The sequence below is a fragment of the Pezoporus flaviventris genome, unplaced genomic scaffold (genome assembly GCF_033815535.1).
Source record: "Pezoporus flaviventris isolate CSIRO_AGI_PZ_B2104156 unplaced genomic scaffold, CSIRO_AGI_Pfla_v1 ptg000031l, whole genome shotgun sequence".
In the NCBI taxonomy this organism is placed as follows: Eukaryota; Metazoa; Chordata; class Aves; order Psittaciformes; family Psittacidae; genus Pezoporus; species Pezoporus flaviventris.
Window position 1 is genome coordinate 19,959,273 of NW_026892579.1, and position 18,002 is coordinate 19,977,274.

At 43.0% G+C, this 18,002-nt stretch overlaps 2 protein-coding genes across 15 annotated transcripts in view; one reads left to right on the plus strand and one right to left on the minus strand.

Annotated features, from left to right (window-relative positions):
- Positions 1-2,929, minus strand: part of DOP1A (DOP1 leucine zipper like protein A) — a 64,409-nt gene extending 61,480 nt beyond the window's left edge. For 3 of the 8 annotated variants that reach the window (XM_061460400.1, XM_061460401.1, XM_061460394.1), the window contains exon 1: positions 2,825-2,929. The gene's annotated coding sequence lies outside the window, so the exon portion shown is untranslated. Of the gene's footprint in view, positions 1-2,093; positions 2,307-2,824 lie in introns of those variants that run through there. The other 5 variants (XM_061460397.1, XM_061460398.1, XM_061460393.1 and 2 more) reach the window with 3 other exon arrangements.
- A 4,057-nt stretch (positions 2,930-6,986) lies between these two features.
- Positions 6,987-18,002, plus strand: part of UBE3D (ubiquitin protein ligase E3D) — an 89,515-nt gene continuing 78,499 nt past the window's right edge. For 6 of the 7 annotated variants that reach the window (XM_061460404.1, XM_061460410.1, XM_061460407.1 and 3 more), the window contains exons 1-4: positions 6,987-7,104; positions 7,641-7,840; positions 9,906-9,996; positions 13,786-14,017. In XM_061460404.1, coding sequence (XP_061316388.1) covers positions 7,043-7,104; positions 7,641-7,840; positions 9,906-9,996; positions 13,786-14,017 — 585 coding nt within the window. In that variant the 5' untranslated portion in view covers positions 6,987-7,042. Of the gene's footprint in view, positions 7,105-7,407; positions 7,534-7,640; positions 7,841-9,905; positions 9,997-13,785; positions 14,018-18,002 lie in introns of those variants that run through there. The other variant, XM_061460409.1, reaches the window with a different exon arrangement.

The following is an 18,002-nucleotide window of genomic DNA, read 5'->3' on the forward strand; positions in this document are numbered from 1 at the left end:
ATATAAAACATTTGGGCAAGACTTTGTCCAACTTCCTTTTTGTTATCATACCCTGAGGTCCCAAGACACTACTAATTTATTAATTTCAAATTTCAACTCATTTCTATTATTTTATTCCAAATTTAATTCTGAAATAATGCCATATGCCTTATGTATACCTGCACATTATCTAGACTGTGGGTATATTTTGCAGTACATCTTATTTCACATACTCTGCAGATGGATTTCAAATGCATTTGTAAAGCAGAATCCTTTTCTGACTCTTCTGAAAATGGCGGCTGCACCAAACCTGGACCTTCCTCATACTCGGAAGAAAGCCAGAAAATACATAAATATAAGGTTAAATTCCCTTTGATTTTTGCAAATGATACTAGAAACCAAATTAGGCAAAGCACTGTTCCTCATCTTTACATAGTTTTTTATGCTTATATTGACATGCAAGTTTCTGACAAGAACAGAGATGTGTTGAGTAGTGAAATCGTTTACTGAGTCTCTTTGGTGCTTTCATCTCATTTCTTCTTTCAGTTACTGGGGACAAATCGTTGATCCTGCAGTGTTTTTCCTCCCCAAGCTCTGTGAGAGATAAACATATCGCTTACTGTTTCTATTTATCACTAAACTTGTTTTCAGCTACAAGTCAGGGCGACATGATTATTAATCTGGAAGACCATGATGTGCATAAAAATAAATTAATTTCATTTTTCTATTCCATGCTTTAGCAGGTACCATTTACTCTAGTCTCTTTTCTATCTCCTATTTTTCTCAACAATTTTCAAAATAGTCTTTTTTACAACATACTTCATACCTCTTCTTGGTTCTCCTCTACACACTGCATATTTAATATAAGATAGCTCTACCAAAGTAAGAAAAAGAAAAAAAAAAGTAGAATAGCAATAAGCATTTTCAGTCAGCCCAGCCCAAGCAGTCATTCCAAGCTAAGCGAGAAGTCACTGAAGGTGGACAGCAGTAACTCTGGCCAGTGATGAACATATAAAAGCATCCTCACCTTATTCAAAGGGAGAACAACGGATGTCAGAAGAATACAGGCTGAGCCCACTTACACCCGACAGGCTATATTCTTACCCAAGTAGCTTGCTGCACATACTATGAGTATTTCTAGTGGTCAGTGTAGCATGCCAGTATTTTTACACAAGAAAAGCACTACCAGTAGTACAAGTATGGCCTAATCTGCGAACATAACCATCTACTCACATGCATGGCCACTCTGCTAATAGAAGATGTAGAATAACTTGTCTTTGCAAGATGCTGTTTAAACATCTACTGTCACAGATGCTACAAACAAGTTCGGAAAGTAAGACATTCACTTAGAAACACAGTCTCTTCTTCCCTATTTCTCATTTACAGGCTGCTTACTTTCCAAAAGCATCTATTCCCATTTCAATTAAAACAAAACCAGGAATTATACTGCTGACGTTTTGCCTGCTTCCAAACTGCCATTTCTCCACATGACATTCATCCATATTAAAGATGACTGGACATTTTGGATAATCACAATATTTAGACATCATAATATTAATTAGACCTGCAAAAAGTCTACCGTATTTCAGCCTGGTTTTCAAAAGTTACCAAAATTTCAAACAAAAAAATTGGCAGATCAGACACCCAGGCCAGCATAAGCATTTAACATACAGACCAAGGCTTAGAAACAAAATGAGAGACCTTCAGTCTTACATTATGCCCCCCTATTTCCTGAAAGGATCTACCCCATTACTATTTAGATAGACACTTCCCACCACTTCACACTCCTGTAGTTGAAATTCAGGTATCATATTATGTGGTTAACCTGAGAAGTATAATACACTATTACTGTATACAGAAAGAAGATCCAGGAGTGCAGGGGCTCTTACTAATCAGCAACAAAAATATAAGGGTTGAGTCACCCAGAGCAAGCCCATCAAACCCTGCAGCTCATATCCAACATATTTTAGGATACTTAAAGAGAGAAACTGTTTATGTTTTTATGGTTGTTATTATTACAGGTATTTAAATGTTATTTCCAAAAACCCTTTAACACCAGAAGCTGTTGCGTATTTATGCTTTTCAAGAGGGCATCACAAGATTTAAGTCCATACCTGCATCAACAGATGAAAATTAACCCAGCACTACACAAACTATGGACAGCCACATGCCCCTCGTATCCTTCCAAACATCACATGTAACTACTCAAGCAGCCGAGCCAAGCACCGAGGAATCCGACCCAAAAGAGGCCCACGGCCCTTATACGTTCAAGGTCAACGCAGGACGGCTTTGTCAGCCCAGCTCCGAGCTTGCTCCCGGATAGGTTGCGGGCCCGGGGAAGCCCGTCTACGACGGGCGAAGCCAAGGCCCCGCCGGCAGCGCCCGTCGCCGCAGGTGTCGGGATGGGGGTGTGAGGGGAGGCTGGGACGGTGACAATCTGTAGCCTCGAAACCCCTCCGGCCGCTTTGCGCTAGGGGGGGACAGCACCGGGGAGCAGAGGCCACGGAGCGGCAGCAGAGTGAGGCAGGTGCCACAGGTTAATTGATGCCGAGCAATTAACAGGCTAACCGCTCTCCCCAGGCTTCTCGGCACCTCCGACACGGCCCAACCTTCGCCCTCCGCGATGATGCCCGCGGCCTGGCACTGTGAGGGAAGAGGAGAAGAGAGGGCCGGCTCCAGGGGCGGACCCCTTTCGGCTGCGGCACCCCTCCCCAACACAGGCGCGGAGACCGGGAGGGAGGAGGGGAGCGGCCACGGTCCAGCCCCGCAGCCTACCCGCACCGGAGGAAGGAAGAGAAGGAGGAGGAGGAGGGAAAGGACTGAGTGCCGGGCCGAGCGGCGTTACCTGAGCGACCCGAGCCGGAAGAGCCCGACCGCCACCAGCACCCCCGCGCCGCCCTGACAGCTCCCGGCATGCACTGCGCCGCACCTCCTCCGCGCCGCACAACGCCCTCTGGCGGGCCGCCGCAGGAAAGGCGCGCGCGGGAGAGAGAGAGAGGGAGGAACGGTGGCGGAGCCCCGCCTTCGGTGTGGTGGTGGGAGCCGGAGTGGGGGACGTGAGGGGGGTCTGCTCGCCGTGACGTGCGCTGGAATGTGGCATTGCGGCTTCATGCTGTCGAGGCGCTACGTATAGGGAAAACGTGGAAGTGGGCACATGTAGACCACATGATGGAAATAAACATAAGAGGCGTATATATGTATGTATTTATTTTGCCTGATCTTTACCTAGCTCACCAAATACAGCACACGTAAAAATGTAAGGCAAGGTTAGAAATATTTAGAAAATATTTTCAGTTCTATGAGTAGCGGCTGTATTCAGAATTTTCTAAAATCTGCTCTGGTTTATATGCTTGACCATCCTGATGACACAGAAGGGTGAGGGTGGGGTGCTCACCTGGACAACACTGGGTGGAATTTTTCATTTCAAGAGGATTCTCAAGTGAGCAGTTCCACAGGATGAAGGGGACACTTCTTAGATTGCAATCTTTTAGTGTCAAAGTCATCCTTTTGGCTCTCAAGTTTAAGCAGGCTTCATAATTGCAAATAGTTATGGTTATAAATTACTTCAGTAACCAAAACCAGAAAGTGCATTCAGCTTCTGTAATAAATCTTCTAGACTTTGTCTGAAGACAATACATATTTCTGAAATATTGCCAGGGGAAAAGCTCATAATATTTATAAATGTTCTACTCAGAGTCTTATGTTATCATCCAATACTTTATGAAATCTAGTTTTATTCTCCAGGCTTGGGATAATCATAAAGAGGGAATGCCATTCCTTTTCTCTAATATTAAACTATTCCACGATTCATTAGGTGAGAAACAGTTACTTTTTGGAAAGCTGACAATTCCCACTGGTTCTGAGGCCAGAGTACAAATCTGCAGGTCATGTATTTCCAATTAAGATGGTGCATTTACATTTACTTTTCTTTAAAGATACCTACAAATGCATTTGAGATCTAATTCTTTGGGCTGGAGCTAAAAGCTGGTGCTTTTGGAGCTGTTTAAAAGTGATCTTCACAGAGGCAATGGTACTTTCAGTAACTATATTGTCGCATGCTCCCACACTGTGAAGTTGTTGGAGTCCTAAGCTTTCCTTTCACTGAATTTAGCAGTGATGGTTACATCTTGGAGGTCTGAAATTGTCTCAACAACTTCATGTGCAGTGGCAATCAAAAAACTCCCACAAAACATATGCTATTGAGAAGAATATTGAGAATGAGATAGAGGTAGTTGTTGGGCTGCTGTTGGGTTGCTGGCAGTGCAGCCTCAGAATGATTGCTGCATCAGTTCTTGTCTTCATAGCTCAAGAAGGATGTGGAGTTTTTAGGGGAGGCACAGAGGAGGAATGGCACTGCTGAGAGCAGTAGCAGCTGCAACTGTTCAGTACAGGGAGAGCAGGCTGAAGCAGGCTGAAAGAGTTGGGGTTGTTCAGCCTGGAGAAGAGAAAGCTCCAGGGAAGGCTCTTAGAGCAGCCTTCCAGTGCCTAACTGAGACACTGGAACAGGTTGCCCAGAGAAGCTGTGAATGCACATCCCTGGCAGTGTTCAAGACCAGGTTGGGCAGGGCTTGGAGCAACCTGGTCTAGTGGAAGGTGTCCTTGTGCGTGGCAGGGGGGTTGGAACTAGACAATCTTTAAGGTCCCTTCCAACCCAAACCATCCTATGATCCTGTGAAAACAGTGGATGATTGTTTTTGAGATGTGTAAAGGAAACACTTTTCTGCAGTTTGTGAACTTTTAGAACATACTGCTACCAGAGGCGGTCTGCTGTCCGTAAGCTGAAGAAGGCATTATTCATAATGATGGCAAACACATCTGTAAGTTGTCACTGAAGGAAACAGGCATCCCTAATAGAATGAGATGGAGGGGAAGTACTGCAAAGTGACCCCACTGCGGAGCTCTTCCTAAATAGTATATCCTGTTATTGACACAGGAGTCAAAATACTGGACTAGGTGCACCACTGGTGCTAGCTGTGCTCACTCTGTTCGACATTTACCTTCATTTCTGTGTAATTATTTCACTACAGAAATGGTGAGAAACCTATAATAACCTATAGACAATTTCAGATGAAAGAAGCTCACACCCTGTGAATACTTAAGATTATTCATAACTTTGTAGCCTTGTGTAAGCCTTTGTAAAGTCAGGACCTGAGGCCCTTTCAATAAGACTAGGAGCCGATTCTCCTGTAATTACATGGATTTTATCTCTGACGTGTGACCTGCTTGCTCAGAACAATTTAACCTGCAATATGTACCTTGCTTTGTGGAGTAATTAGAAATGAAAGCCACCGTGTGGACTAAATATTTTTCTTCCTAAAAAGAGCAAGCAAACAGTAACAAAAAAATCCCCAAAACATCACCCTTAGAATTGCATGTGGAAAGTATGGTCTGCATCTTTGAATACTTAGAATTCCTGCTCTGTAAAACAAACAAAAAATACTGGTTGAGGCAGTTTAGCTGACTTGTCATATTTCTCCTACAAAACCTAACTTATTCCATCTGCTTTGGGACTCTTCTAAGAGATCTATGTGGTTTTGCCAACTCCATGATTACTTCAAGTGATCTTGTCTTACACAGTAAATTACTATGAAATTGAAGTGTACAAATTTGCCTTTTTGTTTGAAGCTTTGCAGGTCATGTCTTCAAACAGCTCTCTGCAATCACAGAAGGTCTTGTGACATTCATAGAAAGTAAACACTTCACAAAAACTTTGCAAACAACTTAGGTGTTTGGGTTTGTTTTTCAAAGCAAAAGCTTCTTTTCTTGGTGTCCTTGAACACAGACCATCAGCAGCCTCTTATATGCTGTGAGGCAGGCATGCTGCATGAAGTGGGCAGGGGTGACAGTGCTCATGAGTTAAGGGACAGTCATGCACAGATATCAAGGTGGAGTAACAGTCTCTGGGTACAAGACCTCATGAGAGGCAGTAAGAAGCCTCACCCCAGAGCAGCAGATGCCTGTGCCAAGGGTGTGTCTGGTATGAGTGCAGCGTGACAGCATTCAAGAGCTGTGTGAACCCGGATCAGGAGGAATTTGGGTGGACTTGGAATATTGCAAGAAAGGATGGAGAGGGGGTTGTTTGCAAGGGCAAGGGTGGGTGGTGGTGTAGTGACATGCCACAGGATGCAGTCCCCAGCACTTGGTAGGAAGCCTGCCCCTGGGTTGGCAGAGGCCTCTGCTCAGACATGGTGGTCTGACCTGGGCCAGCTGCTAGCTCACTGCTCTGCAGGCGATCCAGAACAGCAAGAAAAGTTGTGGGTCAAGGTAATAATGGTAAGTGAAGATGAAAATACCCCCCCCCCAAAAAAAAAACACATACAATCACTTACCAAATCCCACAAGCAGACTGCTGATGCCCAGCCAAATCTCCAAGCAGTGGCCACTTTGGCCTCCCCAGTTCTTATTGCTGAGCATAATGCTATGAGCTATGGAATATCTCTCTGGTAAACTCGAGTCAGTTGTCCTACATCTCCCCCACCCCAGCTTCTTCCGTCTCCAGCCTACTTGTTGGGCCAAGCAGAGTGAGACACTGAGGTAGCCTTGGCAGTGTACAGAGGCTGCTCAGGGCACAGCCGAAACGCTAGTGTGGTACCAAAGCTGTTCAGTCACAAGTCCTAAGCACAGCATCATACGGAGCGCTGTGAGGAAACTCCATCCCAGCTTAGGGGTGGTGGGACTCACCACAGCTCCCAGTGCCTATGGGGAGGTGCCAGAGAAGCCGAACAATTCTCCTCACAGCGGTGGAGTGGCAGGACAGGCAGAAGTCGACACACAACAGGTTCAGGCTGGGCATAAGAAAACCCCGTGAGGTCAACCGAGCCCTGTAGCGGCTGCTCGCCCGGACAGTCTGTGCAGGCCTCGCGCTGGACACTCCGGGACCTGGAGGTACCCAGTCCCGGGCACAGCTGACCCGACCCTACAGCGGAGAGCGAAGCGAGCGGGTGGCGTGCGGCAGCCACTCTGGGGGGGCCGCCGAGCTGCAGGAGGCGCTGTGGCGGGCGGGCGCTCCCCGCGTGCACAGGGCTGGAGCGTCGCTTCCTGGGCGAGCCGCTTCCGTGTCGGCATGGCGGCGGGGCTGCTGCTGGAGATCAGGCGCGGGACGCAGAGCGCGTTGCTGGTTATCCGGTAGTGCGGGGCGCTGCCCGCCTTCCGCTACTCGTGCCGTGCGAAGCGGCCGGTGCTGGGGGAGTGGAGGGTAGAGGGTGGGACGGCCGGGTCTGGCTTTTAGTGTCCCTAGCCTTGAGCGGGAGGTGGTGGTGGTGGTGGGATAACCGGCTTGCGCACCGGAGCCTCCCGCTACCCTTCTCTTCTTGCGCAGCTCGGAAGAGCTTGACTTACTCTGCAAATAAATGCTTCTTGAGAGCGGTGCTTTATTTCTCTCGATTGCTGTTCGCCCCGAGAGGAGACCCCAATTTACCGCTTGGGTCCCGGGCCGCGGAGGAGCTGCAGGCTGACCCAGTGCTCAGTGTACCCGGGCTGCGGGCGAGGCGTCCCGCGACCCCTCTACCTGACGCTGAGGCTGTACAGCGATGCGGGGGCTTAAGCCCAGCTCAGGTCCCTTGGCCCTGGGGTCCTTTCCTCCCGCTTTGTCCTGCCTGCATCAAGCAACAGCTCGCTCTGACACCTCCTCTCAGAGGTAAACCCCTGCTTTGCGTCCCCAGCGAGACGGATCCCCCGAGCTCGCCGGTGGATATCTCGGTGGCCGCGGACCGTGTGGAAGCGAAGAGCGGCGGGAGCTGCGAGGCGGCGATGTTGCCGCCAGAGGTCAGGCTAGCCCCGTCCTCCTGCCGGGGCCTCCACCGCCTCCCCGGCGACGGCCTCCACCTGCGCATGCGCCTGCGCTGCCCGCCTCCAGGCGCTGGTAAGGAAGGTGTGCGGAGCAGGCGGGGGACAGTGTAGCCCGTGGCCTAAAGAAGATGCTGCCTGCTTAGGGTTACCTGAGACCTTACAGCTTTAAATCATACAGTCACGGGGTGGTTGGCATTGGAAGGGAACTTAAAGGTCGTCTAGTTCCAATCCCCTGCCACGGACAGGGACCCCTTCCACTAGACCAGGTTGCTCAAAGCCGCACCAAACCTGCCCTTGGACGCTGCCTGGGATGGCGCAGCCGCACCTTCTCCGGGCAACCTGTGCCAGCCCCTCAGCATCCTAACAATAAAAAACATCTTACGTCTGATCTAAGTCTACCCTCTTTCAGTTTAAACCATTCCCTCTTGTCCTGTCACTGCATGCCCCTTTAAAGGAACATGCTGTTGCTTTTTCTAAAATGCTCTTTAGCTCTGAATTGAAGATTTAAATAGGAACTGGTACAATTTAGTAAGACTGTCAGTTTTAAAAAATGAAAATCGCAGAAAGTGGCATAATGAAAGGGAAACAGTTGCTGAGTAAGTGTTCTGTGTAGGTGTTTGAGAACTGCTCTCAGTTCCTCCCCCGTGCTTTCCCAGATTACTTCAAAATTATTTCCTTTCCCTCCTATTTCGTGTTTGGTAGCTGAAAATGCAGTAACATGATTCATCCAGTCTATCGTGCTAAGGTTGTCACAGGCCACTTCATCACAAATGATTGTGATTTTGTGTTGGAGGTTGTTTTCACTGCCTTAGTTTGCAGAGTTTGATGTTGCAGGTAACATAGGCAAAGTTACTTTCTTTATTTCCACGATGCTAATTAAGATCTGGCATGTGATTGCATAGTAGCTGATGTTTTAATTCTACCATCGAAGTTCAATAAGTTTAGATTTATTTAATAGGTCATGATACAGAAAGATATATTAAATAACACAAAATTGTCATTCTGTGGTTTTGAAGTAGATACTACCAATAAAGTATGTGATGTGCAATGATGGCTTCAGCAGCAGAAACATGGTGGAATACTCTTTTGATTTTATGGTATGCCAAGGTTGTATCTTTACATTAATCAGTAATTATGCATATACTTTGACAGTTTAATTATATAAAAATTATTTAATGTGTCTTAATTAATGAGGCATGTTTCAAAAGACCGAAGATCAGGTTTTTTAAATTTACCTTTGAAAGTCATTCCAATGAAAAACGTGTATGCAAACCAGATGGTAATTGATACATGCCTTGGATAACCTTAGTTACCTTTAATATTTTGTATTAGTATGGAAAACCAGTTGTCTCTTCCATGAAATTCTTCAACCTTTTAAAGTACTTTTCGTATGTGCTTTCAATCTGAATCTTAAATACTGAATGTCAGTGCTGAGAATATACTTTGATTCTTAAGCTTGAGAAAGTGGGCAACTCAAAACATAATCATATATAGATCTAGGCTTACAGTTTTACTTTTCTCCACCTCATGTTATTTGATGATTTGTGGAGGCTTTTATAGCTCCTTTTTAATTTGGAAAAGTTGTCTAAGCTGGCTTTTGTGAGACTGTTTTTGCTTTGCTGGCCTGCAGAGGGTATTGCTTGCTATCTGTTCCTCAGGTGGTCCCACAGTGGTTGGTATCTTACCTGCCTGAATATTTTAAGTTAATGCCCTCCTCCCTCCCCCCTCCTCCCCCCCTCCAAGCTCTGACTATTTGGGGTTACATATTGTGATGTGTCCTCATACTGCAGAGACACTGATTAGCAGAAATATCATTAAAAACGGTGGCATTGAATTTTAATTTATAGTATAACATATCAATACCTCATCTCCCCCTGTGGAGAGGATTTGCACCTTTAAAATAATTATTCATGTACTCTTAGCAGTATGGGGCATGAGGTGGAGATGGCATGTTTTTCCTAAATCTCAGTACTTGCTTCTACAGGAAAATAAATAAAGGCAGTGTTTAAAATGTCAGCATTTGTTTTGTTTGTTAGATTCTCAGATTTTATTAGTTTGAGGTACTTGGCAGGATTTTTTTGTACAAGTGTCTGAAAGTTTTACACAGTTTTTAAGACTAGTATATCTTCTATCTACAGATTTGGTTTCTACTTGGAGGGAAAGCCTTAAACCACAGAAGAATTATGTCTTTTACTGTCAGTCGTGTGGTGACATCATAGTAAAAGACCGGTGAGTACTGCAGTGTCTTGTATTTGTAGTGATAAATGCCATAGTGCTTGATATTCATGTTATTTTGTGTACTTAGAGAGACACCTGAAAGGTATTTAGTTTGAAATTGATAGATGAGAACACTTTTGAAGCGCTATGGATGACTAAAAGCAAAATTACCTGTAACAGTTTTTCACCATTTACTCATTTATTTCTTGATTTCATTCTGTCTGGAAAGTACAAACACCTTACAAAGGGAGTTGATGCTTTGCCCTGGAACCTGGGAAATCTGGATTCTTTTCCTGCTTGTCTTTGAGTGACAAGCTGGACTTTTGTAGCTGGACTTCCCTAGGTGTAAAATTTCTGCTTTGAGAGCTATGCTTTTTGTTCATACAGAATCTCTTTGCAGTCATCATAATTGCTTCTTGTTTTGTGGTGCAAACAAAAAGCTGTAACATTTTGGCTTGAAAATATTGCAGATGCTCATAGTTTTCATTGATTTAAAAATACATATAGTCTATTAGCAGTTGACATTTTTGGTATGTTGAAGAGAATAAAAGTCAGAAAACTTGAGCCTGGGCTTCTTTCTTTCTCTACACTTTCAGGGATCCTCTTCAGTTCTGCTCAGTCTCTTATAAATTCCCTTCAGTCATCATGCTGTAATTGTAGAATGGTTGCTCAGAATGGGGATGTTGACCACGGTTCCCTTCTATCTCTTAAGCAAAGCCAACCTTCACATAGTTCAGGGATGCTGAATTTGCGAAACACAAGAGCTGCTTCTTAGCTGTGTAACTCAGCTTTACTTCTCTTCCTTACAAAGTCTGCAGAGTGAAAGAGAATTTTAATAAAAAGCTACTGCATTTTCTGGCTCTTCTGATAAACAATTTTGACAGCTTCAGCTGAATATATAAGAACTGTTAGAGATGCACCTGCAGCCTTTATGATGTATGTCACTCCTAATACACATAATGATAATAAAAATGTGGTAAACTCCTGTTACTTTCTTGTCCTATATATGGATTTATGGCTGGCTTGAATGTAACTGAGTGAGGATTTCCTCACTTTCTCCTCTGAAATGTCTCATCAGAAAGTCTAGTAATAAGTCTTATTTTGATACATTTGTAGAGTAATGAAACTTCTAATTTCTAGTCAGTAACATTTGCTTTCAAAACATTTTGCGCTTTTGTATTTTTGTCTCTGAGTGGGTGTTTTCCTGAATTTCAGCGCATCAAATTCATATGCATGGAGTTTACATCTTTTGGTTCTGCATCCTATAAAGTGATGCAGTCAGAGTTTTTGATAAAGGAAAAAGGAAGAAGGCATTTTCATGGCTCTTTGCTTGGTATTTCTCCTTTCAGGAAACCTTTGAGCCCCTCAAATGGTATCACTAAAAATTATTAAGACAAAAGAGTGGAGCTGCCAGTGTATCCAGCACCTTCTGTTCCAGCTCTTCCAAAAGGAAGACAGGAGTGTAGTCAGTACTTTTACCTACAAAATTTGTGTTTGGTCTCCCCAGGGAGAGTGAATATAACAGTGGTAGCACAGGCCCTGTGATTGAGGGGAAGTTACAGAACTGTTTGAGGGGGAACTAACTGAAGTGTGAATTAATAGGAAAGGGTCTATAATAAGAAAAAAACTAATGTCTAGAAAATTCTACCTTTGGGAAGAAATTGAAATAAATGGGATTTATTTTAGATAAGGCTGTGGAGAAGATGCAAGACTTCCAATGCGTAAAAAGTTGTTGCAAAGAAGGTGGCAGTAGTCTTCGGCTGAAGTGAGAGGAATTTAGCTTAAAAGGAAAAAAACAACAAACCAACCCTCAAATGTACTCTAAAGCTTTTTGTTTTTACTGTTAGAGACTGCAGAGGAAGCCATAATTTTAAAGACTGGATTAGAGAAATATGTTAGTAATGGCTTAAATGTAAGTGCTTCTTCCTTGATGCAAGAAAATGGACTCTATACCTGTCTTAAAATCCCCTGGCTTTGTCTATTTCTTTCCATGAATTTGATAGCTCTTCAGAGGCTGAGGTTATGCTGTTGGATTCTTTTCCATTACCCTTACATTACCCCCATTGGAGTGCCCCTTCTCACTGGCAGAGCATGAGAGACTGAAAAGAACTTGATCAGGGTAAGTGCTACTTAGCAACAACTAAAACATCGGTGTGCTATCAGCACTGTTCTCAAGACTAAAACCAAAAGGCAGCACTGCAGCAGGTACTAGGAATAAAAATAACTCTATCTCAGCTGAAACCAGGACAATTATCAATCAAATCAAAGCAGGAAATAAGAAATGAACCCTAAATCTTAAAAACACCTTACCCCAACCCTCCCTTCTTCTGGGCTTCATTCCTGGATTCTCAACCTCTTCCCATCAGTGGTACAGGTTCAGTCAGTTCATCACATGTCTCTGCCACTCATTCCTCCTCAAGGAGGACTCCTCACATTCCTCCCCTTCTCCAGCATGGAGTCCCTCCTATGGGAAACAGTCCTCCATAAACTTCTCCAGCGTGAGTCCTGCCCCAGACCGCAGTTCTTCACACACTGCTCCGATGTGGGTCCCTTCCGTGGGGTACAGTCCTTCAAGAGCTGACTGTTCCAGTGTAGGTTCCGCCCCAGGGTCGCAAGTCCTGTCAACAAACCTGTTTCAATGTGGGTCCTGCCAGGAGCCTGCTCCAGCACAGGCTTCCTGCAGGGTCACAGCCTCTTTTGGTCACATCCCCCTGCTCCAGTGTGGAGTACACCATGGACTGCAGGTGGAGATCTGTTTCACCATGGACCTCCATAGGCTGCAGCGAACAACCTGCCTCACCATGGGCTGGAGGGAAATCTCTGCTCTGGTGCCTGGAGCACCTCTACTCTCCTTCACTGACACTGGTGTCTGCAGAGCTGTTTTTCACACATATTCTCACTCCTCTCTCCAGGCTGCTGTTGCACAGCAGTTTTTTCCCCATCTTAAATATGTTACCACAGAGGCGCTCACCGATGGGCTCAGCTTTGGCCAGCAGTGGATCTGTCTTGGAGCCATTTGGCATTGGCTCCATCAGATATTGGGGAAGCTTTCAGCAGCTTCTCACAGAAGCCACCCCTGTAGCCCCCCTCAGCTAACAAAACTTTGCCATGCAAACCCAGTACAACTGATAATGAAAGCAAAGTCTGGTATTGCCTGGAACAGCTTCTTTGGTCTATACAGTCTCAGAAGAAAGGGATTTGAGTTTTATTTTGCATGTGACTTCTGAAAGTTGAATCTTGAATCTAAATCTAAATTAAGATTGTATTATCCTTTTTTTTTTTTTTTTTGATGAAGGTATTCTGTGGTATTTTTGTCAGGATTTAGCTTTTTCCAAGTCTGGTATTTGACTTTGAGGGGCTTCAGAGGACGTGCTTTCCCTTGGTGTTGCAGCAGTCTGTTTCTGTAGTTTTTATATCAACATTTGGTGCAAGGAAACTCTACAAGAAGTAATAATAACTGTAATTGAAAAATATCCATTGTTATATTTTTCATGACTGGCTAGAACTGTTTTATTTCTGCAAGGTGACTCATTTCAGGAGAGTTTATGCCAATTTCTGCCTTACAATCATTGGAGATTCCCCCTTGGGAAATGCTTCATCACAAACGTAGGAGGAAAAATACAGCCATTGCTTTCTCAAAAAGCATATAAGGAAAGTGTTTCTGACTGAAAGGAGGTTCAAGCACTTCCTTTTGAGAAAATGCTGTACTTCCCACTTTTTTGTAAGGAGTCTAAGCTCTCTTTTAGTGTCTTAGAAAATAATGTAATATATCGAAATACATTTTTTCTTCTTCCCTTTTAGGAAATTCCTCAGAGTCCTTCCTCTACCAAGTGAAAACTGGAGTGCTTTAGTTGAAGAGTGGTGTTGTCACCCCAACCCCTTTGCCAGAAGCACTTTGCACCCTCAGCATGGTGACTGTTTTCTTGGTGACACTTTTTTTCTGATGCATTCAGGGAGTGAATCACATGTGCCTGAATCTCCCATGTGCTGCTCAGAGACTGGACACCATACTTCTCAGAGTTGCTCCAACTTGGTAAAGTATTTTGTTTGAATAATTCTTAAGTGAATGTATTTGGACTTTTTTCATTGTAAAACACTTTTTTTTGTCATTTGTTTATTTAATTTTTATGTATTATAGAGCTGTTTTGAATGTCCTAGGAAGTTGTTGACATTCTCTTGTACAGAAACCAGAAAATATTCTAAGCTATGATTTACATTTACTAAAGCATGCACCATGGTCTTGATATTGACCTAGATATGCAAGAAGAACGTCTTCCTATAAACTGAATTAGAAACTATTTAATTATGTAGTTCTAAACCCAAATATTTCCCCAAAAATATATCCCAAGTGAAGGACACCAACATTTAGTGAGATAATAACTGTAATGGGTTAAGCATTTGTCAAAGGATAGTGGAGTGAAAAATGAAGAGGAAACTGGATTAATACCGCTTCTTCTTAAATTGTGACTGGATGCATAACCATAAATGTGATCAAAGGAAGGTATGATTTTTATTAATATTTTTTTCTTTTTTTTTAGCTCTAGAAAGAAAAATCAGAATGAGTTTTGAGTTCAGATGTGGCTATTTTATACTCTTAGAATATAGTAAGAAAATGGAGTTTGTTTGACTAGCTCTGTCTAGTGAAAGTGACTTGCCACTGCAGATTATAACTCTTCATGTTAATGTTTCTGAGATGTTCTGTGGGGGATAGATCCTAGTGTTGATCCTCTAGGAAGAAGACTGTCATTTGGCTTAGGAATACCAAAATTTATTGTTGCCCAGGAAAAGAAGAATTCGTAGGGATAGTGATGTTTCAATGGCTGGCCAAAGCCCACGGAGAAAGAAAATTCAGTGCTTTACTCATCTTGGAAATCTACCAGTTGTATAAAAGGTCAAGAATATGCAGGTAGTTCACCAAAGCCTACATTTCAGTAAAGCCTTTTCTATTAATGTTCTGCTTGTCTGTATTTGTGCTGACAAAGTTTGCGCCTGTAGATACCATCTTTTCTTCCAATACCATGTGTTATGCCTAATTACTGAAATCCTTCTGCAGTTGTGGGAATGGTTGCTGCCTTGGCAATTTATGCCTCTTGCAGCTGATTACTAGCTATGTACAGATTCCCAACCTGAAACTTTTAATCTGTTGAGAAGTAACACCAGAGACTCTGATTCCTGCCTGCTGCTTATTATCATTAGGGATTTGTACTGTTCCCCATTAAATCACTGGAATTCTCACAGGTCAGTGGTTGCTGGTGCAATGCATCCCAGCAAGCCATCAACTTGGGGAACAGTTCTGTCCTACAGTCGCTATCTGCAGGTGTTGCAGCTTTGGTCTTTGGTTTCTCGTTCCATTGTTCTTTGAAAAGCACAATATGTGGGGAGGAAAATAAGAACTGATACCCAGAAAGGATATAAGCATGGGAGAAGCAGATTAATTTGGATTAACTCTGTGGCAGTTGAAGTTATTTTTTCTAAGTATCCTTAAGAAGGGGCCTGAGCAGAAGATTCTGAATTTCCAGGAGGACAATGCTTTCTGCCAGAGATCTCCAAAATTAATTATCTCACATTTCAGTAGTCTTAAAAAAGGTCTTAGAACAATGGGAACAAAGACAGGAAGAAGCGGGGTTCATGGAGTTCATATTGCAGCCCAGAGACAGGGGAGCAGTCTGCCCAACACTCTTCTTCAATCAACCAAACAGAATGTTTGCCAGAATAGGGTTGGTTTTGGGGCAGAAACGGGATAAAAGGATGTGGGACAAAGATGTTACTGACACGTGGGTCAAACCAGGAAAACAGCAGAACTTTTGAATAAGGGAGGAGGCTATTTTCTGTCAGAGGCATACAATAGTAGTTTAGTGTGATGAATTTTCATGTTTGCTTCCTAAACTTGCATTGAAGTTGAGAATTCTTTCCTTGTTTGTGTTAAACCCCTCTTTCTACATCTCACACTAGCAATGAATTTTCATTTTTGTGTTTGCTTATTTCCAGCATCACTAGTTTGCCATGTAAATGAGAAGAACTGTAAGATCCAGCAGAAACTGGACTAATAAGGAAAAAAACTCTCATACTGAAACAGAAAATTCTTCCATAATACGGGTAATAGAAAGTTAGAGGCAAGATAGATTGCTATTGGCATAAATGTTCTCATTTCAGAGAATACTGTTGCAGTCTGCCCCAGTATGAAAGTTCTTTTTTTAATTGCATTGCAGTTCTTTGGAAAGTGTTTGCTTATGACCAAAATAGTAACAAGAATGTACCAGAGATGCTTAAACAATCTTTTCCAGCCTCCAGTGGGACCAAGACAGCATCCGTCCATTGCAAACATATTTTTCACATCTATTAGTCTTCCAGTGTAACGTAGTTTTTAAATGTCACATGGTCTCACAGCATCCTAATAGTATCTCTTGGGGAAAATATTTTTCCTGACACCATATCAGGGATCCTTAGGAATAGAAACAGAAAATACTAGGCTAGTGATCTACCTCCATCTGCAGATTGCCAGCAGCTGCAAGTTGTCAAATAGATATATTGATTTAATTAGGCAGGCTAAAACTATTGCTTTTTCCATTGAAGCATGATACAATGAGTTAGTGGTGGGTTTAGGTACCATACTGCACAATTCTCAGCTAGCACCTGTGACTGTAGTCAGAAAAAAAACCCATACAAGTTGTAGCTTTCAAGGAAGTACTATATCTGTATGCTTGTACTGTGAAATACTTTTGCCAGCCTCAAATATTGGTTTTCACAAAGCCCTGTCTACTTATCCATGCTCAGCAAGTTAAACAAGTTATTTTACTGTGTGTGTTTGAGAGGAGTAGCAAGGTAGGAATTGGGAAAGGATATATGAACCAAATGTCGTTTCTGATATCCATAACAAGGGGTCTATTCTTCCAACATAGGCAGCTCTCTGAAGCTTTAACAGAGGCTGTTAGGCTCTCCTTGGGGCTTTTAGTTTGATTCCTGGCTTGTGAGGAGCAAGCAGGACTTTGTAAGTTTACATTCCATGTGGGATGCTTTCCATTTTTCGTGGAGTGGTCCTTTCTGTTCATTTTATTATTTGCATAGTACCGACCAGGGAACTCTGTTAGGTATTTCCAGCATTAAATCCACCAGTTCTGTCTGAGCTATGGCTTTGAGAAAGATGTCCAGTATTGATTTAATACTTCAAATGATGGAAGTTTTATCACATTCTTTCGTAAGGTGTTTCAGTGGTTAATTATATTGACTCTTTCATGCCTTCTTATTAAATTAAGCACACTAAGAATTACAACTCTGTATCTATTTTTATCTCTAAGTGTATCTATTTTCTATAAATTATTTTTGTAGCAGCTTTCCAAACAGTTTTCCAAATTTTTAGCATACTTCATAGATCCATTTTTGCAGTAATCGTCTTACTAATTCCGAAGATGTTATATTTTTCCATTTATCCATTTCGACTATTCAGTTGTTTATGCAGTCAGAGATCATATTTGCCCTTTCATTTGTAGCATTTCATTAGTAACTCTGGCTTGGTTAGCTGCCATCATCTAAATTCTTCTGACTTTTGCTGTCTTCCACTATTCCTTTACTCCTTCCAGTGTTCCTTTATGTTATCATCACAGGCTCTTTTGTCCATGTTGTTTCTCAATATATGATCTGGCATTTGGCTATATTTTAGTGCCAGATTGTTAGACTGTTAGACTAAGCACAACCAACCTACTTAATGGTCCAGACTGGTGTGTGTATCTCCTCTATCTCCCTTGTTTACTACTTCCCTATCCTTGCAGCAGGAAGTACTTAAACCTTTCCGTACAGAAATTGAAAAAATGGGCCCAGGATGTCTGTTTCACTTGTCTATAATCGCTTTCATCACTTGCCTAATCACAGACCACCTGTACTTCAGGGCACCTGAATTAGACTAAATAAATTAACAATGCATTATCTTTTATTTTTTTATTTTATTAGGATGGTTGTGCTTGGAAATCTGCATAGTCTGAAAATCCACAACCCATGTTCTGAAACCTGTGTAATGGATGTAT